This window comes from Acartia tonsa, chromosome 2 (assembly GCF_053477335.1).
Source record: "Acartia tonsa isolate MP-2025a chromosome 2, ASM5347733v1, whole genome shotgun sequence".
Classification (NCBI taxonomy): Eukaryota; Metazoa; Arthropoda; class Copepoda; order Calanoida; family Acartiidae; genus Acartia; species Acartia tonsa.
Genome location: NC_137261.1, coordinates 18,034,101 through 18,053,706, shown reverse-complemented (window position 1 = coordinate 18,053,706; position 19,606 = coordinate 18,034,101). Strand labels below are relative to the sequence as shown.

Genomic DNA, 19,606 nt, shown 5'->3' with positions numbered 1-19,606 from the left:
GATAGCTTCACTTTTATGTTTTTTTTTTACAAAATCTTGATGTAAAAGTTGTAAGAGTGTGTATATTTAAGGACTTATAACAAACTCTAAGATACCAGACAATTAAATTGGAATTGAAAAATAAAAAAAAAGATTCCAGAGAGAGAGGGGGGACAATGGGCTGTGGGCTATTTATAACCTGGGTCCCCAAAGTTTTCAAACGTTGCAACCATTAATTTTCACGTACAGAAGGGATAATTTTGTGTATCAATTTATCGCACATTGTCCTATCCCTTTAGGTCCCTGAATAATTTAATTCTTTACCTTGCTCTCTAGCTTATTGATGTCCTGTTTGGTAAACACTTCCGGTTCACTTTGCATAAACCTAAAAAAGATGTCTCTAATACGATGCTGTACATGGCTTTTCAGTCTGGCTGAGAACCGATTCTAATCCAGCGGTTATTTATCGGTTTCGAAGACATACTAGAAAATAAATTTAATTATAAATATTAAACTAAAACGCCTTTACCTTACTTACAGACGGAAAACAAAAGGATAAACAATTAAATCCTTATATTAACCACTGAACCGATATGGTTCTCATTTAAAGGGTAGCTTCTCGTGGGTCCTGGGAAGATTTATAACTATTGTGGGGAAGGGTACCACCAACCTCCTAAGATAAATCATAAAAAAAGATAACTAATCCCATCTAGCAGCGAAATAATATTTTTGGTAAACATCTAATCTTAGCATAGATTGAAAAAAAAACATCTTAGGTGTCCATAGAGGCCTCTAGGGGCTTAGCCTCAAGTTCAAATTAAGGTATCTATAAACCTGACGGCAGCTTTAGTAGAATCAAACTGTTGGAAAGCTTCAGTAAGATAGTAATAACTAGCGGATGATTCTGAGCCCTTATCCTTTCTGGGCTTCATGTACCAACCAGCAGGCAGCTTGGGGTCTTTCATCCAACCTTCCTGTAAAACAATATATAGTAGTATCAGACTCTATTAGCATTTGGGGGCTTTTTAATCTTAGAAGCATAAGGGGACTATAGATAGATTAAAACTTAAATCTGGAGAAAAAAAAATCTAAAACCATCACAGGACCTATGTGAAGCTTACCTAAGATATAGAACCCAATTAGTTCAGTAGTTATTCAGATTTTAAGCTTCAGACAAAAATCTCTTACTAATTTATATAATAGGATAGGGCACGAGTATGAATTTACACACATAAAATCAAGATTTTTTTGCTACAAATTTTTTTCTTAGGAACATAGATTGTTCCTTTGTAAAAAAAATATTTTTATATAAAACAGATTGATGTAATATTTTTAAAATAATAATTTGTTTTGTTTCTATGATAATTCTTTAGTGAAAAGATTTACGCCAATATTGTTTTTCTGTAGCTGGAAAATTTTAGCAGAATACCTACAAAATATAATATTGAAATATTTCACCTTAGTTAGGGCCTCCTTCATTTTATCCATTTCTTTTTGGGAATATATTCCTTCCTTAACCATATACCTCAGAGCATCAATTCTAAATAAATAAGTCTTAATTTCAAGTTCAAGTTTTGCCAAAAAAAAACAAATGAATATGACTTATACGAATAAATAAAGAAATGCCTTTACCCATGAACTGGTAAAAATCTATAACAAACACAAACAAGACATTTCACAAAAGGGAGGGAGGGGACAATGGGCTGTTTAATACACTAGTCCCCAAAGTTTTATAATAATGATTTCTTATTCGTTGACTTAAACATTTGTGAACTTTAGTAAATTTGATTGGTTGGTTAAATGAGTGTTCGATCGTTTTGACCAATATTTTAATTTACAGAATGAGTAATTTTGTGTATCATCATTGGAGATGTACATCAATTTAACGGCCATTGTCTTATCCCTTTATATCTCTGAGAGCTACCTGTTAGCACAGTATCGTCCATCAGGAGCCAGAAATCTGGTGCTGGGAACAATTTTACCAAATGAATTCATCTGAATAACTGTTGATTTCCATCCTTGTGGCAGACTTGGGTCATCGTCATTCCATTTATAATCCTACAAAAGATAAATTTTTAGTACCCAAGGTTCTTAATAATTAATAAGATTTATGTTTTATGTAATTGTAGATCAGTGATTTAAAGGGAAAAGACAATGGCTTACAAATTGATGTACATCTTCATATTACACAAAATTACCCCTTCTGTATATTACAATTAGTGCTTGAAACGTCTGGACATTCCTCATAATGAAAGAACCAATTAAAATTTAATTAAGTCCCAAAAGTTGTTAAGACAACCTATGAGAAAACATTATTATAAAACTTTGGGAACTAGTATAATAAATAGTCCAATGTCCCCTTTCTCCCTGGTTGTAGAAAAAGCAACATTAAGACAAAAATAATTTTTACCTTTGTAAATTTCTTATCAGTGCCTTGTGTACTCTTAAACTTGCGTACATCCTCTGGTGTACAATGTTTACTCGATTCCATGAAGCGCAGCGCTGACTTTTTGCCGCGAAACATTTTTCCACTAGGTGACTTGTACCAGTACATTGTACAGGTTGGAGTACCTGTGCGCATTGATAACTATAGATTAAAATATTAGGTTTCTTACAGGGATCTAAAGGGACACAATGGCCAATAAATTGTTGTGCATCCCCAATAATGATTCACGAAATTACCCATTCTGCAGATTACAATTAGTGGTAGATAGTTTAAACACTCAACTATATGAACCATCCAATCAAATTCAATTAAAGTTCCCAAAGTTAATAAGCCATCGAATTAGAAACGTTATTATAAGACTAGTGTTATTAATAGCCAAATACCTCCCCCCCCCCCTTGATTTTCTACTCTAAATGTAATTCTATGGTTATCTGTATGTGCCTGGTTTTCCGGTTTTAACCTCTGTTGTCCTGGATTTCCAACCCTTTGGTAAACTCGGGTCTTCCTCATTCCAAATAACCTAACATATAATAGTTATTTATCAATGGTGTAGTTGATGCAGGTTTGCCCGGGGACTTCTTCTCCATCTCCCCGGATAGGACCACTCCGGAAAAGCTTGCATCTTCGGTCCTCTGTAGTTATTTATCGCATCGCATTATAGATATTAAAATTAAAAATTGAAAGTTTAAAACTAATATTGATAATATTATTTTTATTTTAGTATTCGTGGAAAATTGTCTGTAATAAGTTGCTATACATGATTATTCAGTATAGTTGAGAACCGGTTCTAATGCACCAGATATTCGAAGCCATACTGAAATAATCCATTAAAACATCCCAAAACGGTTAGAACGTCATTCATGTTTAAACTTTCAAGATTAACTTGTTACATTTTAGTAACGGGATATAATGAAAAGAATTAGACCCAGAACCGACTTTCAATTGGGTTGCCACAAAAGAGCAGAGACCAATTTAAGGAGACGAAAAATGTCCCCAACACCAAGGACAGTTTATACATTGATGTTTTAAATCAAGTGGATGATTCCATTAGGTAACTATTTCAATTTTACCTTTAATCCACTCTGCATTATTTCAATGTCTTCTTGTGAATATTCCCCTTCCTTTGCCTCCATGCTTTCCAGGGCAGCCTTCCGCCCAGCAAAAAATGTCCCTTCTGGAGACATTACATGCTTTACCTTTTGCCCACCTATATAAAAAATTAACATTAACATAGTTTTATTTTATCTTTTACTAGCGGCTACGCCCATAGAGGCCTCTAAGGACACGTAAAATTGTTTCTTTTTACCTAATCTAATTTTTGTGTAATTTTGTGTGTCATTATTGGGGACGTACATCAATTTATCGGTCATTGTCTTATCTTTTCATTTCCCTATTATTGTATACCTTTATTGACATATTCTTTAGTCCTCCAGCCAGCAGGAACAGTGGGATCATCATCCACCCATCCTTCGTCCTTGGCCATGACAGGTCCATCAGAGCTACCTCCAGGCCGCGGGCTGCTCAGCAACGACTTTGTTACCAGCCTTCCAGATTTTAACCTGAAGAAATATAGTTGCTTGTAGAATACTGCAACAATTATAAACAACTGTTAAATACCTATATGATGTTATGTTCCTTAAAAGCGTAGAAATATAGAGTCAAGAATATTTTATATCAATAAAAATACCTATAGCAAGCTGTTATTGAGTCTTTTTTAGCCTTTTATAAAGTATGTTCCTAGTTTTGGTAACTATCTTACTTTCAATGTCGGGGGTTACCTAGTACACATGTCCAAAGAAAGAGGGGACAATGGGCTCTTAATTACACTAGTCCCCAAAGTTTTATAATAAGGTTTTCTTATTTATTGGCTTAACAATTAACCTTGGGGACTTGTACTGAATAATGATTTGTTGGTTTATTAAGTTAAGTGTTCAAACGTTTCAACTTTTGATCATAATCTACCGAAAGGGTAATTTTGTCCGATGTCATTACGGATGTACATCAATTTATCGGCCATTGTCTTATCCCTTTAGAGCCCTGACACACACCCCTAAAATAGTAAAGCAGCGCTCCTAAACCTAATAACTATACCTGTAACATGATTGTTCATCAAGAGGTTCCTTCTTGACAGCAGTGATAACTGTTTTATCATCTTTATCAGTAGAGCTGTCTGTATCATCCTTCTTGGGAGTAGAAGCTTTGCTTGGTTTTATCTTGGTAATTTTTAACTTTGGGATAAAATCTTTGTCATCCCTGTCATCTTGCATCTCAACTGAAATATCAAAAGGTTGGGCCGGATATTAAAAAATTCCCGATATTCGGCCAATTACCGGATATCCGGCCGGAAAACCGATATCCGACATTATAAATCAGCCAGATATCTGGTATCCGGAGTGTTTAAATATCCGGTATCCGGCCGTATATTGAAAATGGTCGGATATCCGGTCAAACCGGATATCAGGCCCAACCCCAATTTTAAGCGTTTAATTTGACCATAAAACTTAATATATCTAGATTGATCAATAAGAGAAATAAATTAATATTATTTTGGCTTTTTTGACCACAATTTTTATGTGATATAATTATCCTATATATCTAATTTTTGGAATACTGATTCCTTGGACAACAAATACAATATTATAAGCGAAGCATCTCTATGATTTAGTCCCCAAAATGCAAGTAGGTCATTTAACAGTATCCTGTATTTAACAGTTTTGCATCAAAATTACGTACATTTATATTTTGCTTAGGTATTCAGTTCTGACACTGTACAAGTGTTAATGTTTGCTTGACCTAATGTTAAAAATCTTCGCTTTTATGGATGTTGTCACCCTTGTGTTAAAAAAACTATACCTCTAAAATTTCCATTTTCATTTTCCTCCATTTCTTCTTCATCACTGTTTACTTCATTCTTCATTTCATCATCAGAATCATATGTCAACTCCTTTTTTAAAAAATAGAAATAACTTAAGAAGGATGACAAGCGAAGCTTTGAAACGGTAGGACAAACAAACATTAACACATATATAGTGTCAGAACTGAAAAGCAGAATATAAATGCATAAGTCTAAACAAAATTGTGAGTAAAACTTATTGCAAACTGCTTAAGTACAGGATACTGTTTAAGGACATACTTACATTTTGAGGCGAAATACAGAGGTACTTCGCTTATAACATTGTGCTGTATTGTACTAGGAATCAGTATTCAAATCAGATTTATAGGATAATAATATGACATAAAATATTGTTGTCAAAGAAAGTAAAAATTCAGCATGTTTCAAATGGACTTTCTAAGCGACCGTCGTCATAGCCAAGACAGCAGAGACAAAGTGAATTATAGAGTATCTCTTTACTATTAAAAATGGCTATAAACACATTTCTATTTCTCCTGCCTTTTTAATCTTCGGAGTATTGTCTTCGCTAGTTGTAAAAACTTCCCTCTTTATTTTCTTTCTCTGTGGAGAATTAAAATCACTGTCTGAATCTGTCATGTACATTCTTTTCTGAGGTGATTCCTGAATAAAATAGGTATATAATTGAGAATTATAAGTATACCAGCGCTTTCAGCTCTTCTTTTTAATGATTTATATCGTTGAAGTGAACATTGGACTGTTTATTAAACTAGTTCCCAAAGTTTTATAATAACTATTTCTTAATCCTTGGCTTAACAACTTCGAATTTTCAATGAATTTTGATTGGTTGGTTCATTAAGTTAAGTGTCCTTATGTTTAAACCACTTATACTAATCAACAAAAGGGGTAAGTCATTGGGGATGTATGACAGTTTAAAGGCCATTTTCTTCCTTTAGATCTCTGGGTTTATATTCATGAACACATCAGTAATGTGTACCTATCATTTCTTGTTGTCAAAGGTTTAACATCAATGTGGTCCCAACCAATTTTTTCTAATGGACAATAAAGCAATTGTACAATCCCTATTATTATAAGCAAAATTAACCCTTTTAAATTGAAATTAATGATGGAACTAACCGAATGATCTTACCTCATTAGATGTATTGATATCCCATCCCTCAGTCTTGATCTCAGTCTGTTCCATGTCCTCTTCATATCCAGCCTCCATAATCTCTATTTCAGAATCCTCGTACAGACCCTCCTGAGCAGTGTTACATTATGATTATTTAAATATGTTTTTCTTTAAAATAAAGCAATAAGGGGGTAGTTTTTCTGGTATTTCTGAAAAGTTGGGTATTGGGTTGTCAAATACTCTTATTAAGTCAAATTGTTCTTAATTATGGACTATTTCATATATATACATTTTGTCATGATAAAGAACAGTTTGACTTAAAAGCGCATTTTACAGAAAATACGCAAAGAAGTGACCTAATTTGTTTAATGAATTTTACAAAACTTAAATTTCATAAATGACATATTTCTAATAATTGAAAAATGAAAGGTTAAGATATAACAAATAAATGCTGTTTAATGATATAGGAGATACATACAAAGAGTGCAGGGATCTAAATGGATAAGATAATTGCCAATGATCATACACAAAACTTCCCCTCTTTTTATTACAATTAGTGGTAGAAACTTTTGGACACTTATCTTAATGAACCTACCAATCAAAATTCGATAACAGTCTCCAAAGTTCTTAGACAACAAATAAGAAAACGTTATTATAAAACTTTTGGGTCTAGTGTAATAAACAGCCTAATGTCCTCCTCTTCCCTGGAAAGAGTAGCAAATTTTACAACCAAGTTGTAAGGTGTGTGGATTAAAGGGTTGTTTGATTGGATTAATAATACGAGCGCTATTTTGTTTAAAAAGATTACATCAATGGCAAGAGTTAAGTTTAAATAAATAATTCTATTCCTTAATCATATATTTGATGGCTTCATCTCTGCTGGAGCAAAACCTTCCATCAGGTGCCATGAACCGTTTGCTACGCACAATCTTTCCAAAACTGTTCATATTGATTATAGTCGTATACCATCCTAAATGGTAAATATATTTTGAGAACAAAATTTTAATAAGAAAAATTAATAACAGATGATCAGCTGTTAAAAAAAAATGCTAGGCTAGTAAATTATTGGAATTATAGCGATTTCTCTTGGTAGGGAGGTACCCTCCTCCAAAAAAAAACCTTCTTAGGACCCATGAGATGATACCCTGTAAAGGAGAACCATATCGGTTTAGCGGTTAGCGGGATCCTTCATTACAGATGGACAAATAAGCATGCTGTTACTTTATTATCATGAAGAGCCAGTGTCCTACTTTCAGGAACAGATGTATCTTGTATGTTCCAGGTATATTTAGTTTTCTTACCTTCAGGAACAGATGTATCCTAGCTGTTCCAGATATGGTTATTACCTTCAGGAACAGAAGTATCCTGGCTGTTTCAGGTATAGTTAGTTTTTACTTACCTTCAGGAACAGAAGTATCCTGGTTGTTCCAGGTATAGTTAGTTTTCTTACCTTCAGGAACAAAAGTATCCTGGTTGTTCCAGGTATAGTTTATTTTCTTACCTTCAGAAACAGAAGTATCCTGGCTGTTCCAGGTATATTCAGTTTTCTTACCTTCAGGAATTGATGTACCCTGGGTGTTCCAGGTATAGTTAGTTTTCTCACCTTCAGAAATTGAAATGTCCTGAATGTTCCAGGTATATACATATATAGTTTTCTTACCTTAAGGAACAGAAGTATCCTGGCTGTTCCAAATATGGTTCTTACCTTCAGGAACCGAAGTATCGTGGCTGTTCCAGGTATAGTTAGTTTTCTTACCTTCAGGAACAGAAGTATCCTGGCTGTTCCAGGTATAGTTAGTTTTCTTGTTATCTGGCAGCACAAATTTAAACTTTCTCATCTCCTGTTTGTGCAGAAATGGTTATTGCTCAAAATACTGAAGTAATGGAAATTGATAATTTTGTTCTTGGCTATAGGAAAATCTAAGTTTTAGTGAGTGGGGTATGAGTATTTCATTTTTAACTGAAGTTAATGTAGAACTGTTGCTGATGAAATTAATTGTTCCGCCCTAAAATTCGATTTAAGTTATTTATCCAAAAAGTAAAAGTCTGTTATCCAACCATTTCTGCCTGCCTGTTTAGAATACTTTCCGCAGTTCTGAATAAACTCTAGTGCCGCCTTCCTACCCCTGAACATCTTTCCATCTGGGTTCAAGAACCATTGCATTGTCTGTTTACCAGTCTTTGCATTGATCTCAGAGGTTCGACTCTTCCATCCTTCAAATTATCAAAAAAATTAAATAAAATTCTCTAATAGACAATGTGTTTTTAATCAAAGAACTTTTTAAAAATTGAAAGTGAGGTCAGTTTGCCTAACTGTCTAATTTGTAAAGCTTTGCTTTAATGGATTTTGTCATTCTTGTTTTCTATAAGAAAACCTGAAAAACTGAATATTTAAGGAGGTTGGGCAGGAAGGAAGGGGACAATGGGCTGTTAAAGGAAGCCTGCAAGAAATACCACGCTTTAACTGCTGAAAGACTGCCACAAGTAGACCAAATACCCCAAATTTGAAGCCTTCAGCTTCTATAACAAAAAAGTTCTAGGCATTTTAAAATGACATTTTATGTACAATGGAAATTTTGAAAGAATTGCAATGCTCATGTTAAAACTTTAAAATTAAACTACGTGGCCTAGAAACAATATTATAAGCTTATTTTTGTCATAAATTTAGGTTTCCAGTAACTAATTATATTTTTACAATAAAAATACCCATTTTTATAGTCAAAATCATCAAAAATAATTAAGTTTTACTTGCGTTGTACCGAATGTACTGTAGCCAATCAGAAGGCTGAATCAGCTTCACAACCAATCACAGCTAAGCTTGTATTAGTTTACCCCTTTGTTTCCGCTATGATTTTCGTTTAAAAATGCAATTTAAATCGAATTTTTTTTATAGATTTTGACTATGAAATGTGGTGTTTTTATTGTAAAAATGTAATCAGTTACAGGCAATCTAAGTTTCTGACAAAGATAAGGTTATAATTTTATGTCTAGGCAACGTAATTTAATATTGTTTTTTCTTTTATGAGCATTGGAAATCTTTCAAAAATTCCATTGTACATAAAATGCTATTTTGAAATGCCTAGAACTTTTTTGTTATTGAAGCTGAAGGCTTATAATTTGGGGTATTGGGTCTTCTTGTGGCAGTCTTTCAGCAGTTAAAGCGTGTTATTTCTTGCAGGCGTCCTTTAATTACACCAGTCCCCAAAGTTTTTGATCGTTTTCTTATTTGTTGGCTTACCTACCAACTTTGGGAACTTTTAAACAATTTTAATTGGTTGTTTCATTAAGTTAAGTGTCCAAAGGGTATTTTGTGTATCATCATTGGGGATGTACATTACTTGGTCGGCCTTTGTCTTGTCCCTTTAGATCCCTGAGGTTTGATGACACTACCTGGCGGGAGTGTAGGATCATCCTCTGTCCAGACAACCTTACAGCCACTCTCCAACCTTCGGATGGCCTCAGGATCAGCTGTCCCGGATTTTCTCAGGAAATCCAATGCTTGTTTTCGACCTAAAGATTTTTTGTTGCTATTGCTCTTTTTTTTGCAAAACAAGTTTTGAATAAAAAACACGTGCTTCTTAAAAATAAAAATAGCATATTGAATCAAAAAGCAAGTTAATTAAAGGGCGAATATAGTTTCAATATGATATGAGCTTATATGAAAGGTGCCATTACATACTTTTAAAATATCTATGTTAAATTTAAAAAATCAAAAAATCCTTAAGTAGATTTTGCAATTTTTGCTTTTACTTCAACATATGATAAATGAGAAAGTCAACAAAATCGTTTATTTTACCCCTTTACAAGACTTTTTTTGACTAGTTTTCTTAAGTTTAATTGATTATTACATTGGCATGCATCTTAATTGATAATTAAAGTGTTTATTTTTTTTATATTATATACTATTTTATTGATTTTTTAAAAAGCATAAAATAATTTGCGTCAATTTGCGTCCGGAGTAATTACTAGGGTAAATAATACGTTTTAAAGTTTTTTTTTCTGTATAAAGATCAATGATTAATTCTTGATGATATAATTACCCTAGTACGCATTTTTCAACACACACACACAAACGCACCGATCGCCAGATTTTCTCCAGAAAAAAATATAAGAAAAAAAACACTATTCACCTATTATTTTTGTCCTCTTTAAATTAATTATAACAATTACCATATAATTTTCATACTTACATGAAATAAAATTTCTCCTGTAAAGGTTTTTTTTTAAAAATAAAATTCATATACTTTACACTTTGTTGGGGAATATTGTCAAGGAAGAAACAATCCACAATACAAAAAAATAGATTGATAACTGGTTTCCACTTTTATTACGACTATCATTTAACGAAAGCTTTTTAATTCAACCTTAAACCGAAGCCTTGTGTGATGCTATGGTGTTTGGAGTTCCTAGGGAACCACACTTATTACATAAATTTATCCTGAGAATGTTCAGGTTTTAAGCTATAACAGACTTATACATTTGGATATGTCAATATCTTAAAGTTACTTATAATCTATGGAATTGCACGGTTTTTTTGAGCCCATATTATATTCAACCTATATTCGCCCTTTAAAGTTAACAACTTTAGGGGATTGAATTTTGATTGTTTATCTTATTAAGTTTAGTGTCCAAACGTTTCAACCACTAATTATAATCTACAGAAGGGGTAATTTTGTGTAACATCATTGGGGATGTACATCAATTTAGCGGCCAATGTCTTATCCCTTCAGATCCCTGGCATTAATCAAACTAAAATACCTGAATAACTAGCACCATCCGGTGCTAGCAGAAACTCTCTGTCCAGGCCGTTTGAGCAGTGGACAATCCTCAGCTTCCATCCCTCCGGGACCGTCTCATTGCCAGAGATCCAGTCATACTTGTCGGGACGGAGTTTGTTACCCTCTTTTCTGGACTTTGCCTGCAGTTTGTCCATATCTTCTTGTGAGTAACTGAATAAGGATGGAAATATTATGAAAATCAAAGCTAGGTATACGAATATCTTTTTTTAAAATTATACAAAAATAATTCACAGACTTTTGTGCTATAAGTACCTAATTATTTAGTTGGATATCGGATGTTGAAACTTTCCGGCCGGATATCTGGCAAAATAATCTTTTATATTAAATTATACAACACAAATCCCTGTTAACAAATAGTCACATGCATTATTTCTTAAATTCTTGATACTATACTTCAATATCCGGCCAAATACGTATACGGCCCAACCCTATTAAATAAGGTAACAATAACATACAATAGACAACCAACTATTTTCTAGATGTTCTAACTATTGAAGGGATTGCTTTCCAGAAAAAAAAATAAAAAAATTGGCAATTTTACCTGGCAGGATCTGCCATCATATGAGTGAGGGCTGCCTTGGTTGACCGCAGGTAGGTCATATCCGGGGCCAGGTAGTTATAGTGCGCCTCTTTTCTAGCGCCACGCCCACTGTCTGGCTTCATGTACCAGCCACATGGCAGCTCATCACTAAAACCAGGTATTATTCAGGTAGGGAGGGGATATTGGGCTGTTTATTGGTTGGTAAATTAAGTTAAGTTTCCAAACGTTTCAACCACTAATAATTTACCTACATAATCTTAATATTATTTTTAAAATGATTTTTACGATATACAAGCATTTATTTATCTTATCAATTTAAACAATGTGTTTACTGGTGTATGTATGTATGTAGCCTTGATTCTCTGAAGTTAGGATTCAGATGCAACAGGAGATTTGAGGTGAGAATCCTTTAGTCAATTCTAGATTGGTAAGCTTCGCGCACAGCTGAGTGTATTCTATGTTACATTACAAGCTGACCCGCAATTCTCGTGGAAGCTACTCAATTATTACATAACCCTGGCCTAGAGTTTTGGCAGGTGTTCCATAATAAGCCACCCTAATTAATGGCACTCTCATATGAATGAGGAGCATGGACGAGGGAAAGCACGATTACAGTTGCTTGATAGGTAGAATCCTAACTTCCTACAAACCTCCCTCCTTACAACCTAAGGGCATCACAGGGAAGGTTGCGTGATTATATTCTGACAAATTGCAACAGCATTTGTCATCCAAGTGCAATATCTATCAGGGGACTAGAACTCGGATTTTCCCAACCACAGCGTAGTGAGCTAACCACTACTCTATGGGTGTTTACTGGTCCAAGTGGCCCTTGTAAGAAGTACCTAAACCATCCTTATGTTTCTTATTTTTTTTTGAAATTTCTATGCAGTAAAATGGATCTTATACAGGAATGAACATCAAGAATTATCACCTTGAGATCCATCCATCCGCCAGCAAACCTTTCTTCATAGTTTCTAAGTCTTCCTCGTGCATATTTTCATCCTGAAAATTTTTAATTGAAAATTAAAATATTGATATTTTTTTAGTAACAAACATAATTTTAAAAAGTTACAGCTAAGAAATATGTAGGTTTCCTTTTTCCAGTATGGCCTCGAAACCGATTAATATCCGTAGGCTTAGAACCGGTTCTCAGCTATACTGAAAAATCATATATAGTAGGTACCTAATAAGACAATTTTTCAAAAATACAAAAATAAAATTATAGGGAATATAAATACCAGTTTCGTTAGCCCAGGCTTTAATCTTATATTTTTCATCTAAACAACCACAGATAGCTGTAAATAATACAATGCCACAAATAAATTAAACATACATACATGTATGGAATAAAACATTTAGTTGGAAAAGTAGGATAATTGTGTTATTTATGGAGCACCAGTTACCTTCATCATATGTTTAATAGCCTCAACCCTGCTGGTACAAAACCTCCCATCTGGAGCCAGGTATCGCATGGTCTCAACTATCTTTCCAAAGGAGTTCATGTTTATTACTGAACTTCGCCAACCTAAAATAAAATTATTGTGAAAGCTAAACTAATTAAAAGTTCTGAGCTATTGTTTAGCGTTTCCTATTGCAGTGTGTCAGAGATCTAAAGGGATAAGACAATTGCCAACAAATTGATGTACATCCCCAATGATAATACACAAAATTACTCCTTCCGTAGACTACAATTAACAGCTGAAACGTTTAGACACTGAACTAAATGAACCAACCAATCAAAATTCAATAAAAGACCCCAAAGTTGCTAAATCGACGAATAAGAAAACGTGATTTAAAAACTTTGGGGACTAGTGTAATAAACAACCCAGTCCCAATGTCCCCTACCTCCCTGGTTAATGCATGATTAAATAGTTATAATGACCTGGTGGAAGAGTTTCATCACTGTCATTCCAATTATATTCTGCACTAAACTTCTTTATTGGCACTGGCACTGTTTTAAATTTACGTATCTCATCCTCAGTAAATATCCCAGGATCTGTTTGTATTGCCTAGATACAAAGTAAATAAATATAATTGATCATTAACTAAATCCTATATGAACACAATTTTTTCTCATTTTATTCATGGAATACAATTGTGTCACTAATAAATAGATCATCAGTTCCAATTAAGATGTTAAAAATAACAGTTAAAAATATATGTCTTTTCATTATAAATCTTTTAAAGATACTGATTAGGAAGTAAGAATATGTGTCAACAAAATGTTATCACCTGCCTTATATATCCAATACTAAGTTTCTTTGTCTGTAACTAAAAATCTCGAAAATGGCTTATCTAGTTGGAATTGTATTGATCTTTATAGGAAAACATAGATACAAAAAGATACCTTTAAGATAGCCTTTTTTCCTCTGTACATTTTTCCACTAGGAGACAGAAACCATTCCATATCTGTCATACCTCCCTAAAAATTTAAGGACTACTATGATATGTTAATTTTATCCCTCACCCTCATCAACTACCCCACTAATAACTTACCCCTACCAAATCTTTGAAACACACAAGAAATGTTTCAAGATAACAACATCCATAAAAGCGAAGCTTAAACATTAAACAGTATGACAAACGAACATAAAAAAACACGTGTCAGAACTTAATTAGCAGATTATTAAGGGGGGGGGGGGGGTTAATGCAACCATCTCGTAATCAATGTATAAATGGCACTTAGAATTCGAATTTCGATCTAAAATTCTGCATGAGTAATCCTTGGTAGGTCTATTTTCCCTAAATCTAACAAAAAAGTTGAAAAAGTAACGGCTAACGGCTCAGCTGTTTAGCCGTTTTTTGGCTATTTTTAAGGCAAATCTGTCATAAATTACGTAGGAATCAACTTTTTGAAACATATTTTTGCTTTAAATCATGTGAAATGATACAAAAACAACATTTTTAGATTTCTGTTACCAGCAACTACCGGCTAGAACCGTTCGAAAACATTTTGGAGCAGAAAATAGTATTATGTGGAGATAGGTTTCGTGATGATTTGCATTGAAAATAGCCAAAAAAAATGGCTAAACTGCTGAGCCGCCAGTTGTTAGCCATTATTTTTCCAACTTTTTGTTCGATTTAGGGAAAATAGACCTACCAAGGATTACTTATGCAAAATTTTAGATCGAAATTCGAATTCTAAGTGCTAGTGCAAAATTGTACTACAAGCTACTATTTTAGGACATACTTACATTTTTTGGACTTAATTATGAAGATGCTTCGCTTAAAATATAGACTTATGTTGTTCTAGGAATCAATATCCCAAAAATCAGATGAAAAGGATAAATATATATTATTAGGTATACAAAAAATTTGTTGAAAAAGTTAAAATTTGCATGTTTAAATGAATTTATAGTAAACATTGTATAATTGCTACTCTTTCTAAATCAAACTGTTACAGGAATCTTCATACAAAGTTTGAAGCTGATAGGGCAATTCTGACATGTTTAAATCAATGATAAAAGTTCAATCATACTTACATTTGTTCTTATCTTTGATTTTCTCGTTTTCCAACCAGTCGGCACTGAAGGATCATTTTCTATCCATCTATTACAAGATTATTAATATCAATATTATATTAGAGGGGGCAATAGGCTGTTTATAACACTAGTCCCCAATGTTTTGTAACTACGTTTTTATATTCGTATTTTAACAACTAATGGGACTTTTAGTGAATTTTGATTGGTTGTTTCATTAAGTTGAGTGTTCATTCAAACGTTTCAACCACTAATTTTAATCTACAGAACGGGTTATTTTGTGTAGCATCATTTTGGATGTACATCAATTAATCTGCCATTGTCTTATCCTTTTAAATCCCTGTGAGGCATAGCAATTTTGTTATGATTATTTACAGCACTATAATTTTATTTGTGCAGTCTGACATAAGTATAGCCTTTGATTGAAAGAAAATCTTATCATTGAAAAAATGAATTATCCGATTTTAAAATATTTGGGAAAAATGTAGTAACTAACGTAACTAAGTATAAATAAAAATAATACATTTGTAATTAAAATCCCAGATACCTCTTGTGTAGATTACAATTAGTGATTGAAACGTTTGGACACTCAACTAAATGAACCAATCAAAAATTCATAAAAGGTTGTTAAGCCAAAGAATAAGAAAACAATTTTGTAAGACTTTGGGGACTAGTGAAATAAACAGCGCAATATCCCCTCCCAGCCTGTAATCACCAAGATTTTTAGCATATCTGTTTCTATTATTTATAGGGTTTATATTGATAATCTTCCCTGATTTTTAATCTGCTTTGCATTAATCTTATGTCTTCCAGAGAATATTCTCTCTCTTTCATCCATTCCATAGCAGCTTTTCTACAATTAATATCACATAAAAGTAATAAAATTAGTAAAGTTAAAAGGAGAGTTTATAATGTTGTGAGTTAAAAATAGTATTTAAATCTTCACAATATACTTCAATGTAGTTATCAAAACATTAAAGGTGCCCAATAAAGCCTTTCAAGTCTCCCCCCTTATTTTTCATGAAATTAAAATAAGGAGGCTGTTTTTTATCCTATGCCAACTACAGATGGGCTCTAACAATGCGGGGCATGCGGTACCCTACCTCTTCGGGTGCTAGTATCCAGTAAACTTAGCTAACAAATAGTAATAAACAAATAAAAGAAAAACTACACCTCTTATATCCAATTTATTTAATAAAAAGGGTTGAGGGATTTTCTGTGTCCGACAAGGCAATTTGAGGGAATAATTAAATAAATTCTAACCTTTTGATATAGAATACCTAGTAGTTAGGTATTTATCGCATCTTATTATAAACAGCTGTCCGCTGATATACAAATGTACAATTATAAGATAAGACCGTCTATCTCAGGGCTAACAAAACTGGTTTTAATATTATGATTGCACATTTTTATATTCTTAGAAAACTGGATATATTAGTATTACTATACGAAACATGATTTTTCAGTATGGCTGAGACCCGGTTCTAATCCAGCGGATATTAATCGGTTACAAAGCCATACTGGAAATGTTTTACCTGCCAGGAAAGAATGTTCCTACGGGACTCTTAATATGCTCCAGCTTTTGTCCTGTTCGCGTCAAAAATTCCTTAATCAACCATCCCTGAAAATGTAAAATTCGATAACGGGGACTATGTCAGGGATCTAAAGGGATAAGACAACGGCCGATAAATTGGCGTTTATTCCCAATGATGTTACAAAAAATTAACACGTATTTAGATCAAACTTAGTGGTTGAAACATTTGAACACTCAACTAAATGAATCAACCAATAAAAAATTTCTGAAGTCCCCAAAGATGTTAAGCCAACGAATAATAAAACATTGTTATAAAGCTTGAGGCACTAGTGTAATAAAAAGCCCAATGTCCCCTCCCTCCCTGGACTATACCTGAGGAACGGAAGGATCTGGTTTCCACTCAGCATCCTCACTGCTGGGCAGGGAAGCTCCTCTGGGACTTGAACAATTGGATTCTTCATACTCACTGTCCATCTAAAAATAAGTTGATTTTACACGTAACTTTTTGATGTATTTTTGTAGCAAAGTTACTCTTTGTCTGTCAAGCCGTCAGTCTTGTAACGCTGGGTAATACATTTGATTTTCTGGTACACCGAAAAACGTCCTAATGCGACAAACCTCCTAAATGACAAACGTCCCAATGCGACACCTCTAAAGTAAAACAAGTTAAGGGGCCAATGGGCTGTTTATTACAAGGATCCCCTAACTTTTATAATAACGTTTTCTTATTCGTTGACTTTTCAACTTAGGAACTTTAATTAAATTTGATTTGGTTGTTGATAAAGTTTAGTGTCCAAAGTCAAACGTTTTATTCACTATTTGTAATCTACAGAAGGGGTTATTTTGTGTATTAACATTTGGGATGTATATCAATTTAACGGCCATTGTCTTATCCCTTTAGATTCCTGAGTATATTGCAGTAATTTTTAAAGTATACACAACCTCATTCAATCCAGTAGATGTATCTATCTCCATCATTGAGTCTTCTGTATCCTCGGAATGCACCTCCATCTACAAGATTAAGTCGTTTATTAATATTTCCTCTATGGCTTCGAAACTGAACAATATCCGATTTGAACCGGCACTCAGCCATACTGAAAAATCATGTATAGCATCGTTTTTCAGTCAATTTTCAAAATCACTAAATGTCCGTTTTCTTAGCCTGGCCTTTCACCTTTTGGGGTTAACAAAACTGGTTTTTATCTTATAATTTCTCAATTTAATACCCGCAGAAAGCTGTCTATAATACGATGCAATAAAGAATTATACTTTTATTTCACCTTAAAACCTTGGGATTTAAGACTAGGAAATGGTCAATGGACGATAAATGTTCGTTAAGTAAGGCGTAAATTATATCTGGTAAATTTTTGATATGGTTCGTCTTTACAGTGAAGCTTCTTATAGGCCAAGGAAAAGGATTTTTGGGAGGGTATCCCTTTCAATAAAATATGACTCCCCAAATTTTTTTTCAACTTTCTTTTTAAAACTGAAATTAACAATGCAATGGTAATTTCTCCCTCTCCCACCTTAGGTTCCCCCCTAGAGGCTTTCAAGGGGCGTAGCCGCTAGTAACAACTAAAGAAGTAAAGCCACCTTCCTCCCCAGTTTATTATAGAATAACTTCGTTTCTTACACTAAAGATAATCAACTATCAAACGAAAACTTTTAAGTTGGGCCGGATATCCGGTCGGATACAAGATATTGAAACTATCCATATACCGGATATCCGGTTGTCCGGCCGGATATCCGGTAATTTGCCGGATACCCGGAGTAAGACAAATATACGGTCGGATTCCGAATATCCGGCATTAGATAACAGACGGATATCCGGTATCCAGCCAAAAAAGTATCCGGCCCAACCCTATTTTTGAAGAGTAGCATTCTATACAAGAATTAATCAAATTGTCTATTTATAAAACCTAATTATAAGTTAATCTCAATCTATTATAATAATCATTTATAATCTAATTTCAACTTACCTTTTTTTTATTTTGTAGTTTTTTTTCCCTTTTGACTCTAATACATTATTTGTTCTAAAATGAAATCAAAAATTTAAAATTTATTTTCTGACATTTACAATGCAACATCTTTATTTATATCTATAGCGGCTGCGCCACTAGAGGCCACTAATGCACTTGAGGAGGGAGGAAATCGTTGACCCAATTTTTCATTTTAGATTTAAAAAGACAAAGTAAAAAAATTGGGGAGGGGAAAGTTACCCTCCCCCAAAATAGTTAAAAAGCTTCTAAAAGGACCTAAGAGAGGCTACCCTGTAAAGGAAAACCAAATCGGTTTAGCGAGATCATACGGTACACACAGACAAACATCCTATTACTTTATTATAAGAATATTTAATCAGACATGCGCAAACTTATTTCTCCTTTTGCCAGAATTAAGTTTACTAATTCCATTTCTAAAGTAGTACGGTTTCTTTAAGCTTACCTACAGATTTAATAGTGATTTTCAAGCAATCCTTCATGTTTTTTTTGTAATAAAATACATTTGATATACTTAAGTAAAATAATAAGAAATTTTTGGCCAAATTCACATTTCACAGTATAAAATTACAATTATTAACACTGTATTAATTCGCTCTATCTATCTCTTCTTTAAGTAGATATACTTGTTGTAACAGCTGTTCACTGATGTGGTGTGTAGAACCTGCACGGTGGTGAGAGGGAAGAAGAAAGGCTAGTCCATCCCCTACACTACACACACAGACTAGTACAGCAGGGCCAAGCAGGCCACCACTGTTATCTAGTTTCCCGCATTTATTTACTCCTTGTGTAACAAATGGATTATTCCCTTGACATGCCTAATATCCTACTGTCTTGATGGTGTTGCT

General features: G+C 33.6%; 1 protein-coding gene across 1 annotated transcript in view; it reads right to left on the bottom strand.

Annotated features, from left to right (window-relative positions):
• The window catches only part of LOC145306006 (uncharacterized), a 37,096-nt gene extending 18,300 nt beyond the window's left edge, over positions 1–18,796 (bottom strand). Inside the window, exons 1-28 of the mRNA XM_080147931.1 lie at positions 18,741–18,796; positions 17,704–17,772; positions 17,134–17,235; positions 16,763–16,848; positions 16,002–16,080; positions 15,231–15,299; positions 14,096–14,170; positions 13,631–13,757; positions 13,152–13,273; positions 12,680–12,750; positions 11,749–11,895; positions 11,167–11,357; positions 9,799–9,918; positions 8,480–8,622; positions 8,165–8,249; positions 7,259–7,378; positions 6,427–6,539; positions 5,817–5,939; positions 5,279–5,369; positions 4,517–4,697; positions 3,830–3,984; positions 3,496–3,632; positions 2,867–2,945; positions 2,390–2,550; positions 1,904–2,037; positions 1,438–1,519; positions 814–953; positions 304–364 (exon numbers count right to left, since the gene is read on the bottom strand). Coding sequence (XP_080004057.1) covers positions 304–364; positions 814–953; positions 1,438–1,519; positions 1,904–2,037; positions 2,390–2,550; positions 2,867–2,945; positions 3,496–3,632; positions 3,830–3,984; positions 4,517–4,697; positions 5,279–5,369; positions 5,817–5,939; positions 6,427–6,539; positions 7,259–7,378; positions 8,165–8,249; positions 8,480–8,622; positions 9,799–9,918; positions 11,167–11,357; positions 11,749–11,895; positions 12,680–12,750; positions 13,152–13,273; positions 13,631–13,757; positions 14,096–14,170; positions 15,231–15,299; positions 16,002–16,080; positions 16,763–16,848; positions 17,134–17,235; positions 17,704–17,772 — 3,063 coding nt within the window. The 5' untranslated portion in view covers positions 18,741–18,796. The remainder of the gene's footprint in view (positions 1–303; positions 365–813; positions 954–1,437; positions 1,520–1,903; positions 2,038–2,389; positions 2,551–2,866; positions 2,946–3,495; positions 3,633–3,829; positions 3,985–4,516; positions 4,698–5,278; positions 5,370–5,816; positions 5,940–6,426; positions 6,540–7,258; positions 7,379–8,164; positions 8,250–8,479; positions 8,623–9,798; positions 9,919–11,166; positions 11,358–11,748; positions 11,896–12,679; positions 12,751–13,151; positions 13,274–13,630; positions 13,758–14,095; positions 14,171–15,230; positions 15,300–16,001; positions 16,081–16,762; positions 16,849–17,133; positions 17,236–17,703; positions 17,773–18,740) is intronic.
• Positions 18,797–19,606: the final 810 nt, after the last annotated feature.